The sequence below is a fragment of the Cryptotermes secundus genome, unplaced genomic scaffold (genome assembly GCF_002891405.2).
Source record: "Cryptotermes secundus unplaced genomic scaffold, Csec_1.0 scaffold797, whole genome shotgun sequence".
In the NCBI taxonomy this organism is placed as follows: Eukaryota; Metazoa; Arthropoda; class Insecta; order Blattodea; family Kalotermitidae; genus Cryptotermes; species Cryptotermes secundus.
The window spans coordinates 107,576-126,746 of NW_019739974.1; the positions used below are offsets into that span (position 1 = coordinate 107,576).

Here is a 19,171-nt window from a genome sequence, read left to right on the forward strand (position 1 = left end):
GTTCCAATGCCTCCCCAATGTGGAAGGGGATCTCAAGGGAGGAACCAAGAGGGTTAGCTGGCATAGGCGTTAGGCAGTACAAGTAATCAAGCAGAGTACACAGAAAGCAGAACAATCCAGCTGGTTTTTCAATAACATAAAGTATATTGTAACATAAGTATAGAAATATAAATTGTGCAAGTATCACAAAGGAAAATACCACAGCTTCGCCTGAAGGGCAGCAAAAATGTCAAATGAACACAAGTCAAGAATCAGAATGGGCACGCAGTTAAAGTGACGGTTGCGACCTCTTAGGTTCACTGACATGAGCTGATCAATGGCCTTGAATGTACAGGGTTTAAACTGTCACAATAATCTGATTGCAAAAGATGAAAATCAATCATTATGTTCTGACTATACCCGATTTCAGAATAATACTTAAAACAGAGCTGAAAGAAACAAAACAGTCAATCCTAGCAAAGTGCTTAATGAGTGCCGCAATGCGGCACTCATTAACCAATCGTAACTCACATAACTCCGTGGCACTTTCACTAATACAGGGCAGTCCCAATACACATTGCCCAACTTACTCAGTAAGTACTTACTTGATAAATTATACTACAAACCAGGAAAAATAAATAAACTCCCGAGCCAGCCAGCTCATACTAGCTCGAAAGGGCTCTCTCTCTCTTCCAGTAGTACGTAATGTGCCGAAACAGAATTTCTATGCAACATGCGTAATCCAAACCAAACTGAATTTCCGATGCCCAAAACCAACCTTCTCGGTTGAAGCTGAAGAGGAAAGAGCGACAGACGATCTTGTCTGTAAATGTAGGAAGCTTCAGCTTGTGCCGGGACAGGAGGGAAAGGGAAACACGTGACCTTTGGTAGCAAAGAACTAAATGGGAAAAGGATCGGCTCCACGTCGTAGCATAGGTAGTTGCCAGAGAGAGGCGGTAAATCCAAGGACCCTACACAGAAAGAACCGTAACACGGTTCAGCTTCCATCTTCTCCACTGCTATTTATCCTGCATTGCCCCACATCTACTTTTCAAGATAATTCCCTGAAACAGGTCAGGTGTTCTGTCTCATCTGCCTTTGGATGTGGCCACAAGCCTCAGAAGCATAAGTGGCTACTGGCCTTACAAGTATCTTATACAGTATCATCTTTGTTTATTTGAGATCAGGTGTGATTTGAAATGCTTCCTAAGTCCATGGAAACATCTGTTTGCAGAGGAATGCAATTCTTTTATTTCAGATGTGTCATTTTTGCAGTTATCCTGCCAAGTAGGTAAAGCTGTGTAGACTTTCATATTTGTAAGGGCCAGTTTCTGTATGAGAAGGGCTGTGCCTGCAGTCCTTTCTTGTTACTGGCATTAAGTATTTCACTCTTTTTAAAGGCATCAACGATGGCTGCTCGAACGGAAGGTTCCAGTGATTTACCTGCAATAGAAGCTAGAGCATCTTTATATTGGACAGCAGCTTTGCCATTATTGGAACGACTTCAGCGCAACCAGACAATACGTGCTCCTCATACAAGGCTCTTTGAGTACCAAGGGCAAGTTTTAGCACTATAGTCTTTTGTCCATTTAGGAACTTCTTTGTTACCCAACAGTTTCTGATGATTTATCAAGATTTATGAACTTATGCTTGTCTTATTATGTGATGAAAATTGTGAAGCTGATGTGCTCACTATAGTCTTGATTGTACAGGTATAACTATCTGAATTTCAGTAAGTATTTAGATGCCAACTAAAGTATATCACATGTTGGCGAGCTGTACTTGGTACATGAAAGAGACCTTATCTTTGCAACATTTACTGCCGTTTGTTTCAGTATGGTTCTTACTCCTTACTGAATAAATTGCTTTCATGTTACTGCTCAAAACCTTCATGAAACTGCTGAAACTAATATCAGAAAGATGAGCTTGCAACACACCATAAGAACAAGAACATAGAGATTTATACAGAGAAATAAATTAAGAAGGATTACCAACCTAGAATGAAGAGTCTGAATGATGAAAAGGTGATCGGGTTGCAGATTCCCACAACATTCTGAAGAGGCAGAAGAATTACTTGTCAGCCATTGAATGTATATAGGGTCAGTGATGTTAGGCAGATAGAAATAAGTTCAGCCATTAGTGCCTGAGCCTTGTCCTTTTGAGGCAGAAATCACTACTGCAAAGTTGAAAAAGTAAGTCGCCAGGTAGTGGTCAAATTCTGGCAAAAATGATTCAAGCAGGAGGTGAAATATTATGGTCTGAGATTCATGACCTCAGTAAATTGTATTTGATCTAATGAATTGCCTGAATAGTGGAAGGAGTGTGTTATTGTATCATTTTACAAGAAGGAAGCTGTGACTGACTGGTAATTATTGAGGCATAACATTTTGTCCAATATCCTTTCTACATGGTTAAGTAGTTAGAATTATTGGGGATCAGCAGTGTGGGTTTTGAGGTAAGAGATTAGGTACTGATCAGGTTTGCCCCGTCATTATTCAGATGTTCGATCAAAAATGAGAATGCTATGAGACAGTACATCACCTATTCATAGACTTCAAGAAGGCCTGTGATTTGGTTAGGAGAGAAGTAGTCCATGGGAGCGAACATGTGTGTGATGTGTTTCCTATTCAGAATGGTCTAAAAGAAGGAAAAGTGTTGTCACCATTGCTTTTCAACTTTCTGTTAGAGTATGTTATTAAGAAGGTCCAGAAAACTAGGTGGAACTGAAAATGAATGGGAGACATCAGCTTTGGTCTGTGCTGATGATGTAAATTTATTGGGAAATAACCTAAATACCATGAAGGAAAACACATAATGCTCAAATTGATGCTAGTACGGAGGTTGGTTCAGAAATAAATGGCGAGTAAACGGAGTATATGGTGATGTGTGGTCACCAGACTGCCAGACTGCAAGGCAAAATCATAACATAATGATAAATAGATCCTTTGAAAATGTGGCAAAGTTCAGATATGTGGGTATGACGGTAACAGATCAAAATTTGATTCATGAGGACATTATGAGCAGATTGTAGTTTTCCACTCCTGCAATCTTCAGCTGGCACATAATGTTAACTGTAAAATTTCAACAGATGTAATGTCTTCATTTTATACAACATTCCTTTGTTTTGTAGGAAAGAATTATCAAGTGCAGAAGTGAATGCTCTTATAGAAGAGGGCCGTTTCTTCCTGGCTTGCCAATTAATGAAGGAAGATAAACATGAAAAAGCAATTGAAGCATTCCAACAGTTGAAGTCTCCATATGCTTCCTTCTATCAGGTAAATAAGTGTAACATCAACTGGATAGAGCGCTCTTCAGATACAAGTCGAATATACATGAAATAGTACTTCAGTGTTTAACAGCTTGCTGACCATAAGCTGGTCTTCTTGGTATTGCTCTAGCTTGCCCTGCAGGAGATATGCAAATAAATCTACATGAGTACTGTTTCCTGGGATGTAATGTCCTGTAGTCTAGTAGAAGTGCACCATCATTTCAAAGGATCATATTGCCTCCATCTTCAGGGTCAAAGGGTAGGCCAGGAAATAAACTAGGAAGCTGTATTCAGCAAACAGCCAATGAAGACTTCTTGTATGTGACTCCATGTAATGTGATAGATGTCCACTGACAATTTGGCTGAAAGTACTGCCTCATCTTCAGGGTCGTAGAATAAGTCGAGCAAGAAACCAGCGGGAAACAGGCAACATGCCGAGCCTATGAAGATTACTGTATTTTGGTATGTAGTGTCATATTGTTCAGCAGAAATTCACCAGCATTTCAAGGGAACATAATCCCTCCATCTTCACTATCAAAGGTTAAGCCAGGCAAGAAACTGCCAAGAAATAGGTAAAAAGTGGAGCCAATGAAGAGTACTGTCTTCTGGGATATGCCATATACACCGCTGTCCAAAAAGTATCCAACTTCATTTTTTTCCGCTGTAAGTAACGGCCAAAGGGGTGGGGAAAATGAGCATGGTGGTAGAAGGCACTTTCATGCGCATGCGTGATTCTTTGCTGAGTCGCAGCACCGCTAGGTGCGTCTGTGGCTGCCAGATAGTGAAGTGGTGTAACACGTGATCATCGCATTCTCGTTTTGCTCAAGATGACAGAATGCTTGGAGCAGCAATACTGCATAAAGTTTTGTTAGAAACTTGTGGATACCCAAGCGGAAACAATCTGCAAAATTCAGCAGGCTTTCGGCAATGATGCAATGGGGGTCACTCAAATTAAAGAGTGGTTCAGCCGCTTTAAAAATGACTATGTTGGCGGAAAGTGACCAGCGTTCTGGGAGACCGTTAATGAGCCAAAATGCTGATGTTATTGAAAAAGTTCGGACACTGATCATGGAGGACCATTGTTTGACCATCTGGGAATGTGAAGAGTGGCGGCAAAATTTGTGCCCAAGCTGCTTTCACTGGAGCAGCAACAACCCCGCCTTGAGGTTGCGCAGGACATGCTGGAGTGCACCAACAGGGATCCTGAGTTCCTGAAGGCTGTGATCACTGGTGACGAGTCGTGGATGTATGGATATGACCCAGAAACCAAGGTCCAGGCGTCACAATGGAAGCATCCAACATCCCCGAGGCCCAAAAAAGCACGACAGGTTCAGAGCAATGTGAAGGTGATACTGAGCGTTTTTTTCGATTACCGGGCTATTGTGCATCATTTCTTTTTTGTAATATTGTTGAATAAGTCACATGACAAAATTAAGTTGTCATTATATGGCTGTGTTCATGTCTTTCCACTTTTTATGTCAATTGTTTAATAGTTTCATGTGTTGCTGTCACATTTCTGGTTGCTCATGTTTTGCTTCCCTGCCATGTCTTCATATGTCACATAATTCATAAAATTTTATTCTGAAACATTGCCCTTGGCTATGTAATTTTTGAAGTTATTCTTTCCTGGAAGAATACTATAACATTATCTGCAGTCAGATATTGAGAAAGGGTGTAATATTTTGAGTATTTGTCATTCAGGAAATCAGAAATATGTCCTAGTTTCTGTAGTCTGCTGCAGTTCAGGTAATTATATTACCATTTCTTGAAAAATGGAGAAATCTAAGAATATGAAGGAATTTGTGAAATCCCATTGTTTTGCCATAAAAAAGCAAAAACATCTGTTCAGTAGTCAATCAGTGTCCTTTCCCTTTGTCATGTCCCTCTTTGAATATTAATAGGAACATTTCACATTCACTGACATCAGGTACTGGAGTGGGTCCACCATCAAGGGAGTTTTGTAATATCAATTGGTCTCCTTAAATAGCAAAGTGATAACAGCTGCAAAATACAACATAAAATCCCTGTATGGAGCCAAGTCTTTATTTTAATGGTTTTCCACATTCTTTCTTTTCCCATCATATCACCAGTAAGTTGATGAATATTGCTTTTTGCCTTATCTGTCAGTTGTCCTCACATAGACATGCCTTGGGATGCAAGTGAGGATGGAATCGACTCATGGTTGAAGCTGTTACTTGTGTTGTTTTGGAGTCCCCTATGTGACTGGTATGTTAGTAGACCTAGATTCTCTGTTCTTTGTTAGGATGGAAACAGACCTTGTTCTTTCATCCTTCCTTGTATGCTTTATCAGGATAGAGATGGAAGTGTCCCTTTTGTTGAATCCGGTGTTCTTCCTGAAGTTGGACAATTGGGAAAATTGTACACTGTAGTTGCGTTAACATATCAGTATTAGTTTACCAGACCAGGGTATAATGACCATGTGCCTTGATAAACCCAGCTTAATTGTTCAAGAGGTGTGGCAATTTTAAAATATTTATTACTTTGCAGGCTACAATATACAAGAAATTGGCAGCTGAAGAGTTACAGGATCAACGCCGAGAAATGATCACTAGTGAGATGCGTTCCCAACACATTATCCTGCTTACAAAAGCCAGGGAGTGCTTTTATCTCACACTGGACAGACTGCGGAGTCCAGGAGTAGATGCAAAACATCCACTGAATGCTGAACTAAATAGTCACATAGAAGATATTGAAAGTCAGCTGAGTCGTATCGATCCGGATGTAATGTTAGCAGGAGTTGATGGTACGTCATTCCTTTCAGATTGTGGTATTCATGAGAAACTTGGGCATGTTGAAGTCCCAGATAATGCGTGTTTCAGAGTATTAGTTAAGAGTGTCAGTCTTGCCATGGAGATGAACAGTTACAGTAGAAAATGAGACAGTCATGCAATTTGGTACAACCTATTACGAGTTTTTAACCCACACTATATGTGTGCACGGATATTCATCTGGTACAGGGTTTAATCATTGTATATGTACAGTGTAGGAATTTTATAACCATAATTTGATGCTTTTAATTCACAGGCTGTATATATTATTAGATTATACTTTTAGTCGCCCATGTTAGTTATGTGTGACTGACCCACACATTCAAATACAAAGGTTATTTGGAAAGTAAAGATACAAAGTCCAGAGAATATTTGTAAAGCATTTTTTAGACTCACTTGTAGCACTATTACAACACAAATTAATGTACTTTTCAACACAATCACTATGTATCACAATGCACTTAGCCTGGGAAAGAGTTTTTTTATTCCAGCATTGTAGAAATCTGCCTGCTCTCTTAGCAATGTCATCACTGCATCTTGAACCTCACCATCATCCAAAAAAGTCTTTCCAGTCAGACTTTCCTTCAATTTAGAAAACAAGTGATAGTTGCTTGGTGCAAGGTCTGGGCTGTATGGTGGATGGGCCCAAACTTCCCACTTGAAGGACTGCAACAACTCCTGCATGGCAAGTAGTGTGTGGATGGGCATCATTGTGCAGTAAGCAGACTCCTCGCTTCAGCATTCCTCTTTGCTTCTTTTGCAGTTACTTCAGCATCTCACAGTAAGCAGTCCAGAAAGTCATCACCTTGATTCTTGTAACGCACGAGGAATGTCTGCACCATAGCCACTTGATTTTTTTTTTTATCGTCTGTCATTTTCAGCATTCAAATACGCACAGTTTCCAGTAGCCTAATCTTCTTGTAACTGTTTCATGGAGAACTGTTCTTGACACTTCTGGACATTGTTGATGAAGTTCATTGATGATACATGTCCATCAGCACGAATGTTTTCATCAATTTTTTGGATAATTTCATCAGTGACAATGGATGGCTTCCACTCCTTATTTCATCATGAATATCAGTTTTTCCTGCTTCAGCTTCATGATACCATTTTGTCATGTTTTGCCTGTTCATAACATTTTTGCTGTAAACAGAAAAATGTTGGCAATGAATATCAGCAGCAGGTTCTCCTTTCACATGAAGAAATCAAATTAATACACGAAACTCACATTTGGTGCGATTTTGAATTGACACAGCCATTTTAAACACGAACTGCAAGCACAGTGTTGCCATGACTGGCCGGTGGACTCTGCCCTGTCATACAGTTCCTATCTCACACGACAGCACTGCCATTTCTGAAAAAAGAATTCCCTTGCATTTCTAGTTGACTTGTATTTTTACTTTCCAAATATCCCTCGTAATACCTATATACCTTGTTATCAACAGTGATTTGTAGATGTTAAATTAGATAATGTGCTGTCCGCCCAAAAATTACACATTTTGTGGTAAAATGGTATGGTGGGCCACCACATTTATGAAGTGATTATTGACTGAATTTATATTTATATTGTAATGTTTATGTTATGAGCCAGGATAGCATAGTTGGTGTAGTGACTGGCTATGGGCTGTACAACCAAGGGGTTGTGATTTGAATCCTGGTAAGGTCTAGAATTTTCTGTTCTCCCCATCATCCAGACCAGCTCTTGGGCCCACCCAACCTCCTATCCAATGGGTACTGGTATCTCTTTCCTCAGTGGTAAAGTGACAGGGGTGTAAAGCTGGCCACTCACCTCCATCTAGTCCTGAGGTCAAGCAGATGTGGATCTGTACATCCACTCCCCCATACACCTTCATGGCATAGTGCTTAATTAATTAAGCACATGAACAACTTTACCTTTTAATGTTTAGGTTAGTTTGGAGCAGTTAATGCCTGATTGTCAGTAGCCACATAAGATTGTGACATCATCTTGTCTAGTCCACCACTGCAGTGTTCTCTTGCGTTCACTGATGTATGTCTTGAGCTGCCAGCAAGGAACTCAGTACTTTCATTTAACTGAACTGACGCATTTTCCCATAAATAATTTTTGCTGCTTCTCAATTCACCTACACAAAACAGAGAGCTTGGCCACTTTCCTCAGACCATCTGTCGTCATTCTGGAAACATCTCTCGGGTTCTTAGCTATCCTTTGTCTTTGCACTTTCCAGAATAATCAAAATGGAGGGGGTCTTGGTGTTTCTCGAAAGATTGGTGCATGCAAATTCTCCAACCTCTCCTTGCTCATATGACAGTATTAACATCACCATGGCATTTATTTTTATTTATTTATTTTATTCTCTAATCCATTAAAACCATCAAGAGTTAATATATGTTCTTCTCTTAAATAGGTAGGGGCATGCAATAGTGTAGTTGGTTGAGGCACTATGCTACAAGCTGGAAGGTTGCGGGTTTGAGCCCCGATGAGGTCATTGGATGTTTTTCAATTGACCTAATCCTTCCTGCACTATGGCCCTGGGGTCGACTAAACCTCTAATAGAAATGAGTACCAGGAATATTCTTGGGGGTAAAGGGTGGTTGATGCGTAAGGCTGACAACCTTGCTGCCATCTATGAGCCGATTGTCTAGGAAATGTGGGAACCTAAACATATCACAACCCTATGGGCCTCCATGGCCTTCTACAGGGATACGTGTACTTACTCTTACTTAAATAGAATACCAGGCCTCGTTTTCTGTGCCTCATTCAATTAATTGATTGTTACATATCATTCAGCCACAACATTTCATTGCACTTGGAAGTGGTTGTACGTGGTAGTTTCTGTTTTATAATCACAGACAATGGCAATTGTCTTCTCTTAGGCTGTACAGATAATGTTACCTGTAATTTATAGCTCCTACAGTTGAATCACTTATAAACACATACATCACCAGATCACAAGTAATCCTGAACCATACAATACTGCTTTTGAAGTAGTTGCTTTCTTTAGCAGTGAATCGAAATGAATGCGATGGCATGTCTGATGACAGCGTTTCCTCAGCTCCTTCCGGTGCTGATAACCTAAATAACTCATTGGTGGGACTTGGGAACAGCAGCAGCTTGTATCTTCAGCATAGTTCATTGAACCACCTAACTCCACGGTACAGGGGCAGTGCAGGTGGTCAGAAGCATACCTCCACACCATACAGGAGCAATATTCACAAACTAGACAGTTCTGATGTAGCTCCTGAGCATCCTCGCAGAACCGTAAGTAGTAGTAGTTTGGTTTTTTCTTTGGGGCATTAGCTGTTGTATATGTTACTAAGGTTTAATGTAGAGACCATGCCATAGCTCAGGCGGTTAGTCACTGGCTTCCCACCTCGGTGGCTCAGGTTCAAGCCTGGATCAGGTCATGTGGGATTTGTGGTGGACAGGATGGCACTGGGGCAGATTTTCTCCAAGTACTTCAGTTTCCCCTGCCAATCCTCATTCCACCCATTGCTCCACAGTCACCATCATCTATCATCTGCAGCTGGTACAGTAGGCCAGTAGTGGCTGCAATACCAAGTGGACTCAGTCTCACCCCACTAAGAATAATAATAATAATAATAATAGTAAACAAGGATTAAAGTTCTAAAAATGATGATGTTTTGAAGACAAGGCCAGTATCTAAAATGCATTTTTTTTTTTAATTTTTGGCCTACTCTCCTAATTTAAAAAAATAAAAGTAGCATTGTGATATCACCTTGCTCTCTCTGTGTGTATCCCCCCCAACAGCTTTTGAATGCCTCAGCCAGCCTTAATGAAACCTGGTATCCTTTCTATCAGTGATACCAACATTACAGCCTCTCAGATTATTGAGGTGAAATCTTAATATTGCTTGGATGCCTGTACCAGTCTTCATGAAACTTCGTGTTTGTGTCATGCCACATGAAGCCATCTTGAAGGCATTCTTCATAAATCCCTCCCAACAGTAATACCAGCACTACAACCTGTCATGGTGTTGAGGTAATATGCTTAGTGTTACTTGAATGCTTGAACCAGTTATAAAACTTTGTATGTACTCATAAATCCCTCCCAACAGTAATACCAGCACTACAACCTGTCATGGTGTTTAAGTAATACGCTTAGTGTTACTTGATTGCTTGAACCAGTTATCATGAAACTTGTTATGTACGTAATGCCACATGAGGCTGTCTCAATGCCGTACTTCCTAAATCCCTCCCATCAGCAATACCAATATTGAATCCTCTAAAATTTTTGTTGTAATAACCTTGATATTGATTTCCTGAATCGATCATCATAAAACTAGGTTTCCATATCATGCTGCCTAAGGTACACATCATGAATTTCATCAGTGATACCAACACTGCAGCCTCTAAAATTGTTGAGGCAGTAACCTTTTCGCATAGTGGGGGTGGAGTCCAATTGGTTCCACTCAGCACAGCGGCCACTGATTGGCCTATTGTACCTGCCCCAGGTGATTATGATGATGGAGAATTTGGTGGAAGATTGGCAAGGGAAACTAAAGTACTCGGAGAAAACCTACCCCAGCGCCACTTAGTCCACCACAAATCCCACTTGACCAGACCCGGGTTTGAACCTGGGCCGCCGCGGTGGGAAGCAAGCAACTAACCACTTGAGCTATGGTGCAGCCAGGCAATAACCTTAATATTACTTCAGTGCATAAACTGATTGTCATGGAACTTTGTGTGTATTTCATGCCATCTGAATGGCATACTTCATAAATCACTCCCATCAGTAGTACCAAAACTGCACCCTCTCAAATTGTGTTGTTTTATTGACTTCAATACACATACATACAAAAGTTTTCTTTCTACTTATCTCATCAGATACTCAAAATTATAGTGACAGGAAATAAGCAATTAGTTTTTTCCAGGACTTCTTTTTAAATTTTAAAGCTATAGGCAATGGAAATGGAAGCAGTCAATATCCAGAATGTCAATTATTAATAATATAAATTTTAAACAGACAATGGATGATGTGTAAAAGAAGTTCCCTGACAGTAAATAATATCTGTGTCCAAATTTTGAATATATAATTTGTAATGCTTAGAATCTGAATTAAATACATAGGTAAGTCAGTAAGTAAGATACAGATGGATATAGAACTTAAATAAGAGAACTGATTTGAAAAATGCTTTTATTTCTCAACATAAAATTCCTGTACATTGAGGCACTTGTCACATCATTTCACAAGCCTCTGAAAACCAGCAGCGTAAAATTCTTGGGGCTTCTGTCGGAACCAGGCAGTAACTTCCCTTTCTACAGTTTCATCGTCGGGAAAATCTCAATCGCTGCCACACAGGACACAATATGCTAGCCCGAATTGTCACAGGTGATGAACCTTGCTCCAAGTTACTTCCATTTGTTCAGCCCTCATCATCTTTCAGTTGAATATTTTCCCAATGATGAGGCTGTAGAAAGGGAAGTCACCATCTGGTTCCAACAGCAGCTCGAAATATTTTATGCTGCTGGTTTTCAGGGGCTTGTGAAAAGATGGGACAAGTGCCTCAATGTACAGGGAGATTATGTTGAGAAATAAGAGCATTTTTCAAATCAGTACTCTTTATTTGTTTAAGTGCTATATCCATTTGTAACTTACTCATTAACTTATCCTCGTATATTCTTACAGTGTATCTAGAAATTTGTGCGCATATACTGGATCTTTAGTGCCTATATAAATGTGATATATTAATCAAATGTTGGTTCTTGTCTAAGTATTTTAAATTTAGTAAATGTAGTTATGTACAGTGAAGTTGGTATTAAATTGATACGAGAGTTGTCGTAGTTACAGTATATGAATTTATGCTAGTATTCATTCCCTTAAAGGTGAGATTTGTGTTAAAAATGTAATAGTTCTAAGAGTTATTATGGTAGCTCATCATTTTGTTTGGGAGGGTATTGGGAGTCTTGGAGATTAACATTAACCTTTGTTGCCCTTGAAGAAAGGATTGTCAGTTAATTGCTAAATGTATGTCCTAAGCCAGCCAACACTGCTGGTTTCTTCCTACACTTTTCATGGTTCTAGTAGGATGACCAGCATAATATCAGCACAGATTTTTTTAAGATATACATGAACAGCTATGCATATTTGAATGAAAATTGTAAGTGTGTGTGGAAAAAGATTTATTCAGCTCAGTTCATTTGTTCAACACATAAATATTTTCCATTTTGATATGAAAATAAGCTTTAAATTTATAACGAAATCATTTTCTCTCTGATGACAATTAATGTTGATTAGGAACCCTGTTTTTTCATTATAGCTTTAGTATGTCTTTTCTGTGTGTTGGTGACTGACTGGTGTTGTGTCGTGATATCAAAGGCCACACATTTTCACCTTTTTGCCATAACTCCTGTGACTAAGCTGGGTCTTCCTGGCTTTTGTACGTCGAGTTGGTTCCAGATGTGGTAATCTAACGTGCATTTGAATCTGGAGAATTTGGTGGTTATTATGTGGATTTGACCAATTCAGTTTTAACATCATCAGACACTTTCTAAGGATGGGTACTGCGAATGTAAAATGCCTAATTTCACATGCTGAGTGAAACGTATTTTTCTCTGTGACAGATTGTCTGGACTGAATAAATCATTTTCTGCAGACCTTATGTGAGTTTTATTCAAATCTGTAGAATGGCCATTTTTACCATTTTTTTTTAAATATGCTATGGTGATGATGGCTGAATTTTAACTCTGACGTATTAGTTTTTCATCCAAGGATATGGGGATTTTAAATCTTCCCCTGTTATACACCTGGTGGCTGTATTTTAATTTGGGGCACCTCTGTGGTCTACTGGTCAGAGTTCCTGGCTACAGATCCAAAGGTTCCAGGTCAAATTCCCAGCTCTACCAGATTTTCTGAGAAGTAGTGGGTCTGGAACAGGGTCCACTCAGCCTCATGAGGATAATTGAGGAGCTGCTTGAATGGAAAAGTAGCACCTCTGGTCTAGAAAGCTGAGATTAATGGTCATGGGGATTCGTTGTGCTGACCACGTGACATCCTCTATCCACTAAAGTTGGCACTAATTTTGCTGACAAGCGGCAGTCTGCTTGCAGGCCCCATTGCAATAATGCAACCAACAGCCAGTAAAGTTTTTTTTTTTTTTTTATTTCTTGTGGGGTGGGACTAAGTCCCTTGTGCTGTGGCCACTTCTGGCCTATTGTACCAGCCCCAGATGATAGGCGAGGGTGATTGTGGAGCAATTGGTGGAATAAAGATTGGCAAGGGAATCCGAAGTACTCAGAGAAAACCTGCCCCATTGCCACTTTGTCCACCACAAATCCCACTTGACCAGACCCGGGATCGAACCCGGGCCACCACAGTGGGAAGCCAGCGACTAACCGCTTGAGCTATGGCGTGGCCTCCAATAAAGGTTGGTAGTATACTTTGGCTTTGCTATTAAAAATATGGAGGTGAATGATAATCTGCTCTGGTCATTTTTTCTCCGATGGAAGTGCCTCTATATCTAGGGTGCTGATTGAGTCGGCATATAATATATGACTATAATAATGCCTTACAGTGTTTATATGTTAATACCCAGCAAGGTAATGTGTGATTTCAGGAAGCACGTCCAAGTCCAGAACGTCTTGATGCTCAGATCAGGCATCTTGTGCACAGCAAGGATGCAGTCATACACACAATACTTGAACAAAACAAGGCACTCTTAGAACAAAGCAAGGCTGTTGTGGATGGGCTTAAGGAGAATAAGTTGGTTATGGAAGAAATAAAGGTATAGTAGTAGTACATAGAAGTGACGGTCCTCTGATGCGGAGTAGGAGAAGTGCTGGTAGTGGTGGGGAGAGCTCCAGCATGCAGACAAGTGTGGAGGGGAATGCAGTACAGGCTTTTTCAAAAGGAAATAATTTCTTACCTCACTGTGTTGCATAGTGTTGGCAGTTTATTCTCGTTGATGTTCACACATCCGATGTTAAGTTTTAAGCGCCGAATGGCAGACTATTATGCACTATACACTATACACTTTTCACTGTTATATACATGAAGAGTTTATTTACATATTACACAGGTCTATTCTAAAGAGGCAACACCGGCAGTGTCTGCATAGATATCTCCACATGCCTGACCTTCCTCGTCACCACCAGATGAATCGGAGCTATCGTCAGAACTGTCATCACTATCACTGCCAACGTGGAAGATGAACTCCCGTCCTGCATCCAAAAGGCCTTCCCGTGTCATTAATTGTTGCTCGATGTTCCTTACATGTTGGCACCTACGTTGCCATTCTTCTGCAGTTATTGAAGCCAATTTTTGGTCTGCCAATTTAATGATGTCATCCATCTGAAATGTGGTATTGCTTTGAGCAACCCAATTTTTTACGGTGGCCCATATTAACTCAATTGGGTTGAGTTCTGAGTGATACTGAGGGAGTAGTAAAATATTGTGATTGTGTACTTCAAAGATTCCATCTATTTTATAGGAAAGGTATTTTGGTTTGAGTGGTAGGATCATATTATATATGTCTGGATTCCGTAATGATGAAAAATCAGTGTTATTGAAGGTAATATGTGGAAGGTGATATTTTAGCCAGGATATCATAAAATCCCTTCTTGAATTTGAGTTAGGGGCTCTGTAGTTGTACATTATGGTAGGGAGCATTATCAATGACAAGGACAGAATTTGGAGGAAGGTTAGAAATAAGTCGCTCCTTTAACCATTTTTCGTAATTGGCGTAGTTCATGTGACTGTGGTAGTCTCCTGTGTTTTGGTGGGATTTGAAGCGGACATAGGCATTCAGGATGAAACCTTGCTCTCCCCCTGCATGAGCCGTTGGCCTTTGGACATGGGGGGGAAAATAATCCCTGGATGGATCCATCACTCCATGCATATGGCGTGGTGTGTGATGAATGAATATAGGTTTCATCCATATACAAGGTGTGTCCCAAAAGTCATGAAATATATATATATATTAAATTTATTGATGATATCGGTACAAAGTGTTAATATTCTTCAAAGTACTGTCCATGAGCATCTACACATTTTTTTCCACCGACTCTCCCATGCCCCGTACACCCCCTCAAAGGCCTCGACGGGAACCTCATTTAAAGCTGTTGTCACGGCAGTTTGGATAGCCTGAATGCTTTCAAAACGGTGTCCTTTGAGTGCAGTCTTGATCCTCGGGAACAAAAAGAAGTTGGCCGGAGCTAGGTCGGGGCTGTAGGGTGGCTGTGGCAGCTCGTCCATCAACAATTTGGGGACCAGCTTGGCGCACACCTTTCGCATGTTCAATTTGTCCATAACAATGTGATGCACAACGGTTTTTGGAATGTTCAGAGTGTCGGCTAACAACCGGGGAGTCATTCAACAGACAGTATTCAACAAATCACACACACGAGTCACATTTTCATCAGTTTGGCTTGTTGATGGCTGTCCAGAGCGGGGGTCATCTTCCACTCCTTCCAGGCCTTCCTTAAACTTCTTCACCCACCTTGTAACTTGCACGTATGATAGAGCAGACTCCCCGTAGGCTTGCTTAAGCAGTTCGTGAGTTTCGGCAGCTTTTTTGTTGAGCTTTGTGCAGAACTTGACCGCCCAACGTTGTTCGAAAGTATCCACCATCGCGCGCTGTGACGTGGTCACAAAACACAGGTCCACTAAATCTGCGATACTGACGCCTCCAATGCTCGAGCAGACTGACCTTGGGCGCACTGTGAAGCTAAAGGCCTCCCCCCCCCAACCCAACCGGTTCCAGCGCGCTCTGAACAGTAGGAGCGCGGGAAAGAAATATATTTCATCACTTTTGGGGGACACCTTGTAGATGATTGGGCGGCCCTCTTCCCTATATTCTTTAATTTGCTGCAAATACTGAAGACGCATGGCTCTGATATTATATCGTTCCACCAGTGTCTGCTGAGTATTTTTTGTTTTCTTCCAGTGGAACCCCAGTTTCAAAATAATTTTTTAATGTGGAGTTGCATCCCTGAAAATCTAATGTTCTCTTCAACTTTTCATGAACTTTTTTCAGGGTAGGTCTCCATTTTTCGACTATGTAGAAGTCATTAATTGTTCTTCCCGCCACAGACTCATTAAACTCGTCCAAAGTGGTTAGTGGAGATTTCCTAGGTCTTTCTTTATGGGGTGTCGAAAAGAAAGTGGAAGCCCCAGATTCGATGTTTTTTGTTTCTCTTATTATTATTCTGACACTACTTTCCGATACACCTGTTGCCTTTGCTACTTCTACTTCTATGTTCTTCACTGTAATTGTTGGCCCAGTCTCTTTCATATACTTATATACATTTCTCTTGTTTGTGAATGCAACACTTTTCCACTCAATTTACTTCGTGTAGCTGGCATGTTAAAGGAGATAGAAAAAATGTACAGATATAAATAAACAAAAAAGAAAATCAGTGAATAAAAATAAACAATAAACAAACAAAATATTAATACAGTAAATAGAGAATAATACACTCAAATATGACTCCAAGAGTCAAAACTTTTTAATTTGACTGTACAAGGAAGAATGCTTTTAACTGAACTTGAGACGTCTGCTCGCACTGAAAACAAACGAGTGACTAATCACAACACCCCACAACTTTCACGAAAGGACCTGCCCATCCACTGCGCAGCTTTACCTGAACTGTCACTTCTGAATACCAGAACTTTATGCTTTTTTTTTTTTAAATAAGGAACAGTACTTAGCAATCCAGTTCTAAGGGATTCTGTTGATGGTATGTTACAGTTAGTATTGTTGGAATTCTGGACTTGTCCATCATCTTAATTTGACAAACTAAATGAGAATAACTTGGTCTGTCAGACTCAACTGGGTATGTATGCCCCATCTTATCACCTGAGGAAGGAAACAGCCACTTTTTGAAGTGTTGTATTGATTTTGGAATATTGCAGTCCAGCCACTGTTTAATGATTGCTGCTATCAGCACTCTGTGCCTCTGAATGCTGTCAGCTGACAGTCATGTGTTGGCCAGTTCTGTGATTTATTTACAAACTCTGTGCTGCCATCACAGTGTTCCTGGCTGCATTTGAAGGCTTCAGCATCTGGAGCTGAAATGAAGATGTGACAACAGTTTTTAGTCTTTGGTGTAAGTTTGGGTTCGCTACATCACATGCAAGTGGGACCAGGGATCATTAAGTCATGGCTGCAGTGTAGGATGATGGCCAGAAATACTAACAGTACTGCATTTTGTATTGTTTGAGAAAATGATAGGATTTCTGTTCCTCTGGTCTCTTTAATTGTTAATACTGTTATGCCGTTCTTGTCTGGGGATGAGATAAATTCTTTGATTGTAACTGACAGAGCCTGTGCTATATTTATTTTCAACATCTCTCTCAATCATTTTGTCATGTGCAGAATCAGATTCAGGAGCTTCGCAAGGACACATTGAAAGCGAGGCGTGGTCAAACCTTGAATCTTGGCCAATCAAATATCAATGCAGCAGACTTAGCCCAGGTGAGCCTTTTTGTAATAGAATTCTCTCCTCATTATTCAGTTGGATTCAATTTGTGTAACTGAATTTGAAATTTCCTTTCCTGATACTTTTACAAAGTACAGTGAGATACAGTTGAACTCCCATTTTGTGTCTGTTGAGTTGAGATTTTTGCACTTTTAACATTCATTTTCAGTGATAAGTCAATAATTCTCCATTTAACATTTTCCTCGGTTTGGTATTCCAGTCCACTGGTCCTCAGAAGAACATTAAATGGGGGTTTCACTATAATGCACAAGATCAAGCATCAGCTTCATTAATACATAATTTAGTTTTCAAACTGTAGCCTTAGGAATTCAGTTTTTTAGACATGTATAAAATTTTTTCAGTTTAATGCAATTTATAGTAACAAGATACATAACACATTCACAACCAAGAATTTAAATTCTGAGTAACAATGCTGAAGATTTTAATAGTGTATGTGAATTTTCACACTGCTTGAAAAAATCACATTTCTGAAAAAGAATAAAAATGTCCCATCTTCAGTAGACTTTGGGTCTGTGTATGTGGTATGTCTTAAAGCAGCCTTCAGCAGAATAGAGAGCATTATGTGATATCTTTCAGCTGCATATATTTGAAGAATACTGTAATGTTTTATTTTTCCATGGTGTCAGCATCACGAACTTGGTACTTGTTTGGTATGGCAATGACTTGTGTATCATGTGCTAATACTTTACAGGCAGACATGCTCATTGTCCTCTCCTGTTCTTGATGTCCTAATGTACTGAGTTATATTATGTATGAAGGGGGACCCAAAAATAACCGGAAACGACCTGTTGCGCGCGCATGCTTTGTAGTTACGAGTTGTGCTGCTAGGTGATGTTAGCTGGGGGTCTCCCGCGACTGTTAGTGAGCTGGCGTCAGTCTGAGTTAAGTGGTTTGTCCGTGGTGCTCTGTTTTGTGCGTTCCTGTTTCAACCCTTTGGCGATTAGTGAGATGGCCGACCAGAGGGAACAAAGAGTGTGAGTGAAATTTTGGTTTATGTTAGGGAAAACTGCACTTCACTCTTCAAGTTGCGGCAAACATTCACACGGTTTTCTCTTTGGTCATCTCCGAGCAAGCGAGGAACAAATTTTGCAGACACCCGTCTCATGTGCAAACCTTCGGTTAAAATTCGCTGGACCGTGCTCCATGAGATGTTCGTTTCCTCAGAAAGTTGGTCANGACAAACCACTTAACTCAGACTGACGCCAGCTCACTAACAGTCGCGGGAGACCCCCAGCTAACACCACCTAGCAGCACAACTTGTAACTACAAAGCATGCGCGCGCAACAGGTCGTTTCCGGTTATTTTTGGGTCCCCCCTCGTATGCAAGAATTTTATGTTAGCAGACTGATCTGCTCCCAGAAGCACTAGTGGCAGGAGTTATTGATAATGTGTTTCTTATTTAAACTTCACTGCCATTGTGTTACATTATTGCAGCACTGCACTTGTATGACCCATCTGACCTAGTGTTACATTTTTGTTACCCCCAAGCTGAAATGTGACTAGCAACCTTGTAGTGCCTGCAGATTTAAAGTCCCCTGCTTCTGGATAGTAAGCTGTTACCCCAATTTAAAATCCAGTTGCCAGGACCTGACACTATACCACAGTGGTAAAGATTAAGCATTTTCCCCATATTAAAATTGGTTGTAAGTTTCTTAACACTTTGCGGACTGCGCACCCTTTAAAAGGTTTTTCGTTTTTA

The 19,171-nt window shown here is 40.3% G+C and overlaps 1 protein-coding gene across 2 annotated transcripts in view; it reads left to right on the forward strand.

The window, feature by feature from the left end:
* LOC111872234 (E3 SUMO-protein ligase RanBP2) overlaps window positions 1-19,171 on the forward strand; it is a 142,413-nt gene that overhangs the window by 38,618 nt on the left and 84,624 nt on the right. Inside the window, exons 13-18 of one of the 2 annotated variants that reach the window (XM_023865920.2) lie at window positions 1,380-1,537; window positions 3,110-3,254; window positions 5,756-6,011; window positions 9,018-9,274; window positions 13,590-13,757; window positions 17,349-17,447. In XM_023865920.2, the coding sequence (XP_023721688.1) occupies window positions 1,380-1,537; window positions 3,110-3,254; window positions 5,756-6,011; window positions 9,018-9,274; window positions 13,590-13,757; window positions 17,349-17,447 (1,083 nt within the window). The remainder of the gene's footprint in view (window positions 1-1,379; window positions 1,538-3,109; window positions 3,255-5,755; window positions 6,012-9,017; window positions 9,275-13,589; window positions 13,758-17,348; window positions 17,448-19,171) is intronic. The other variant, XM_023865921.2, reaches the window with a different exon arrangement.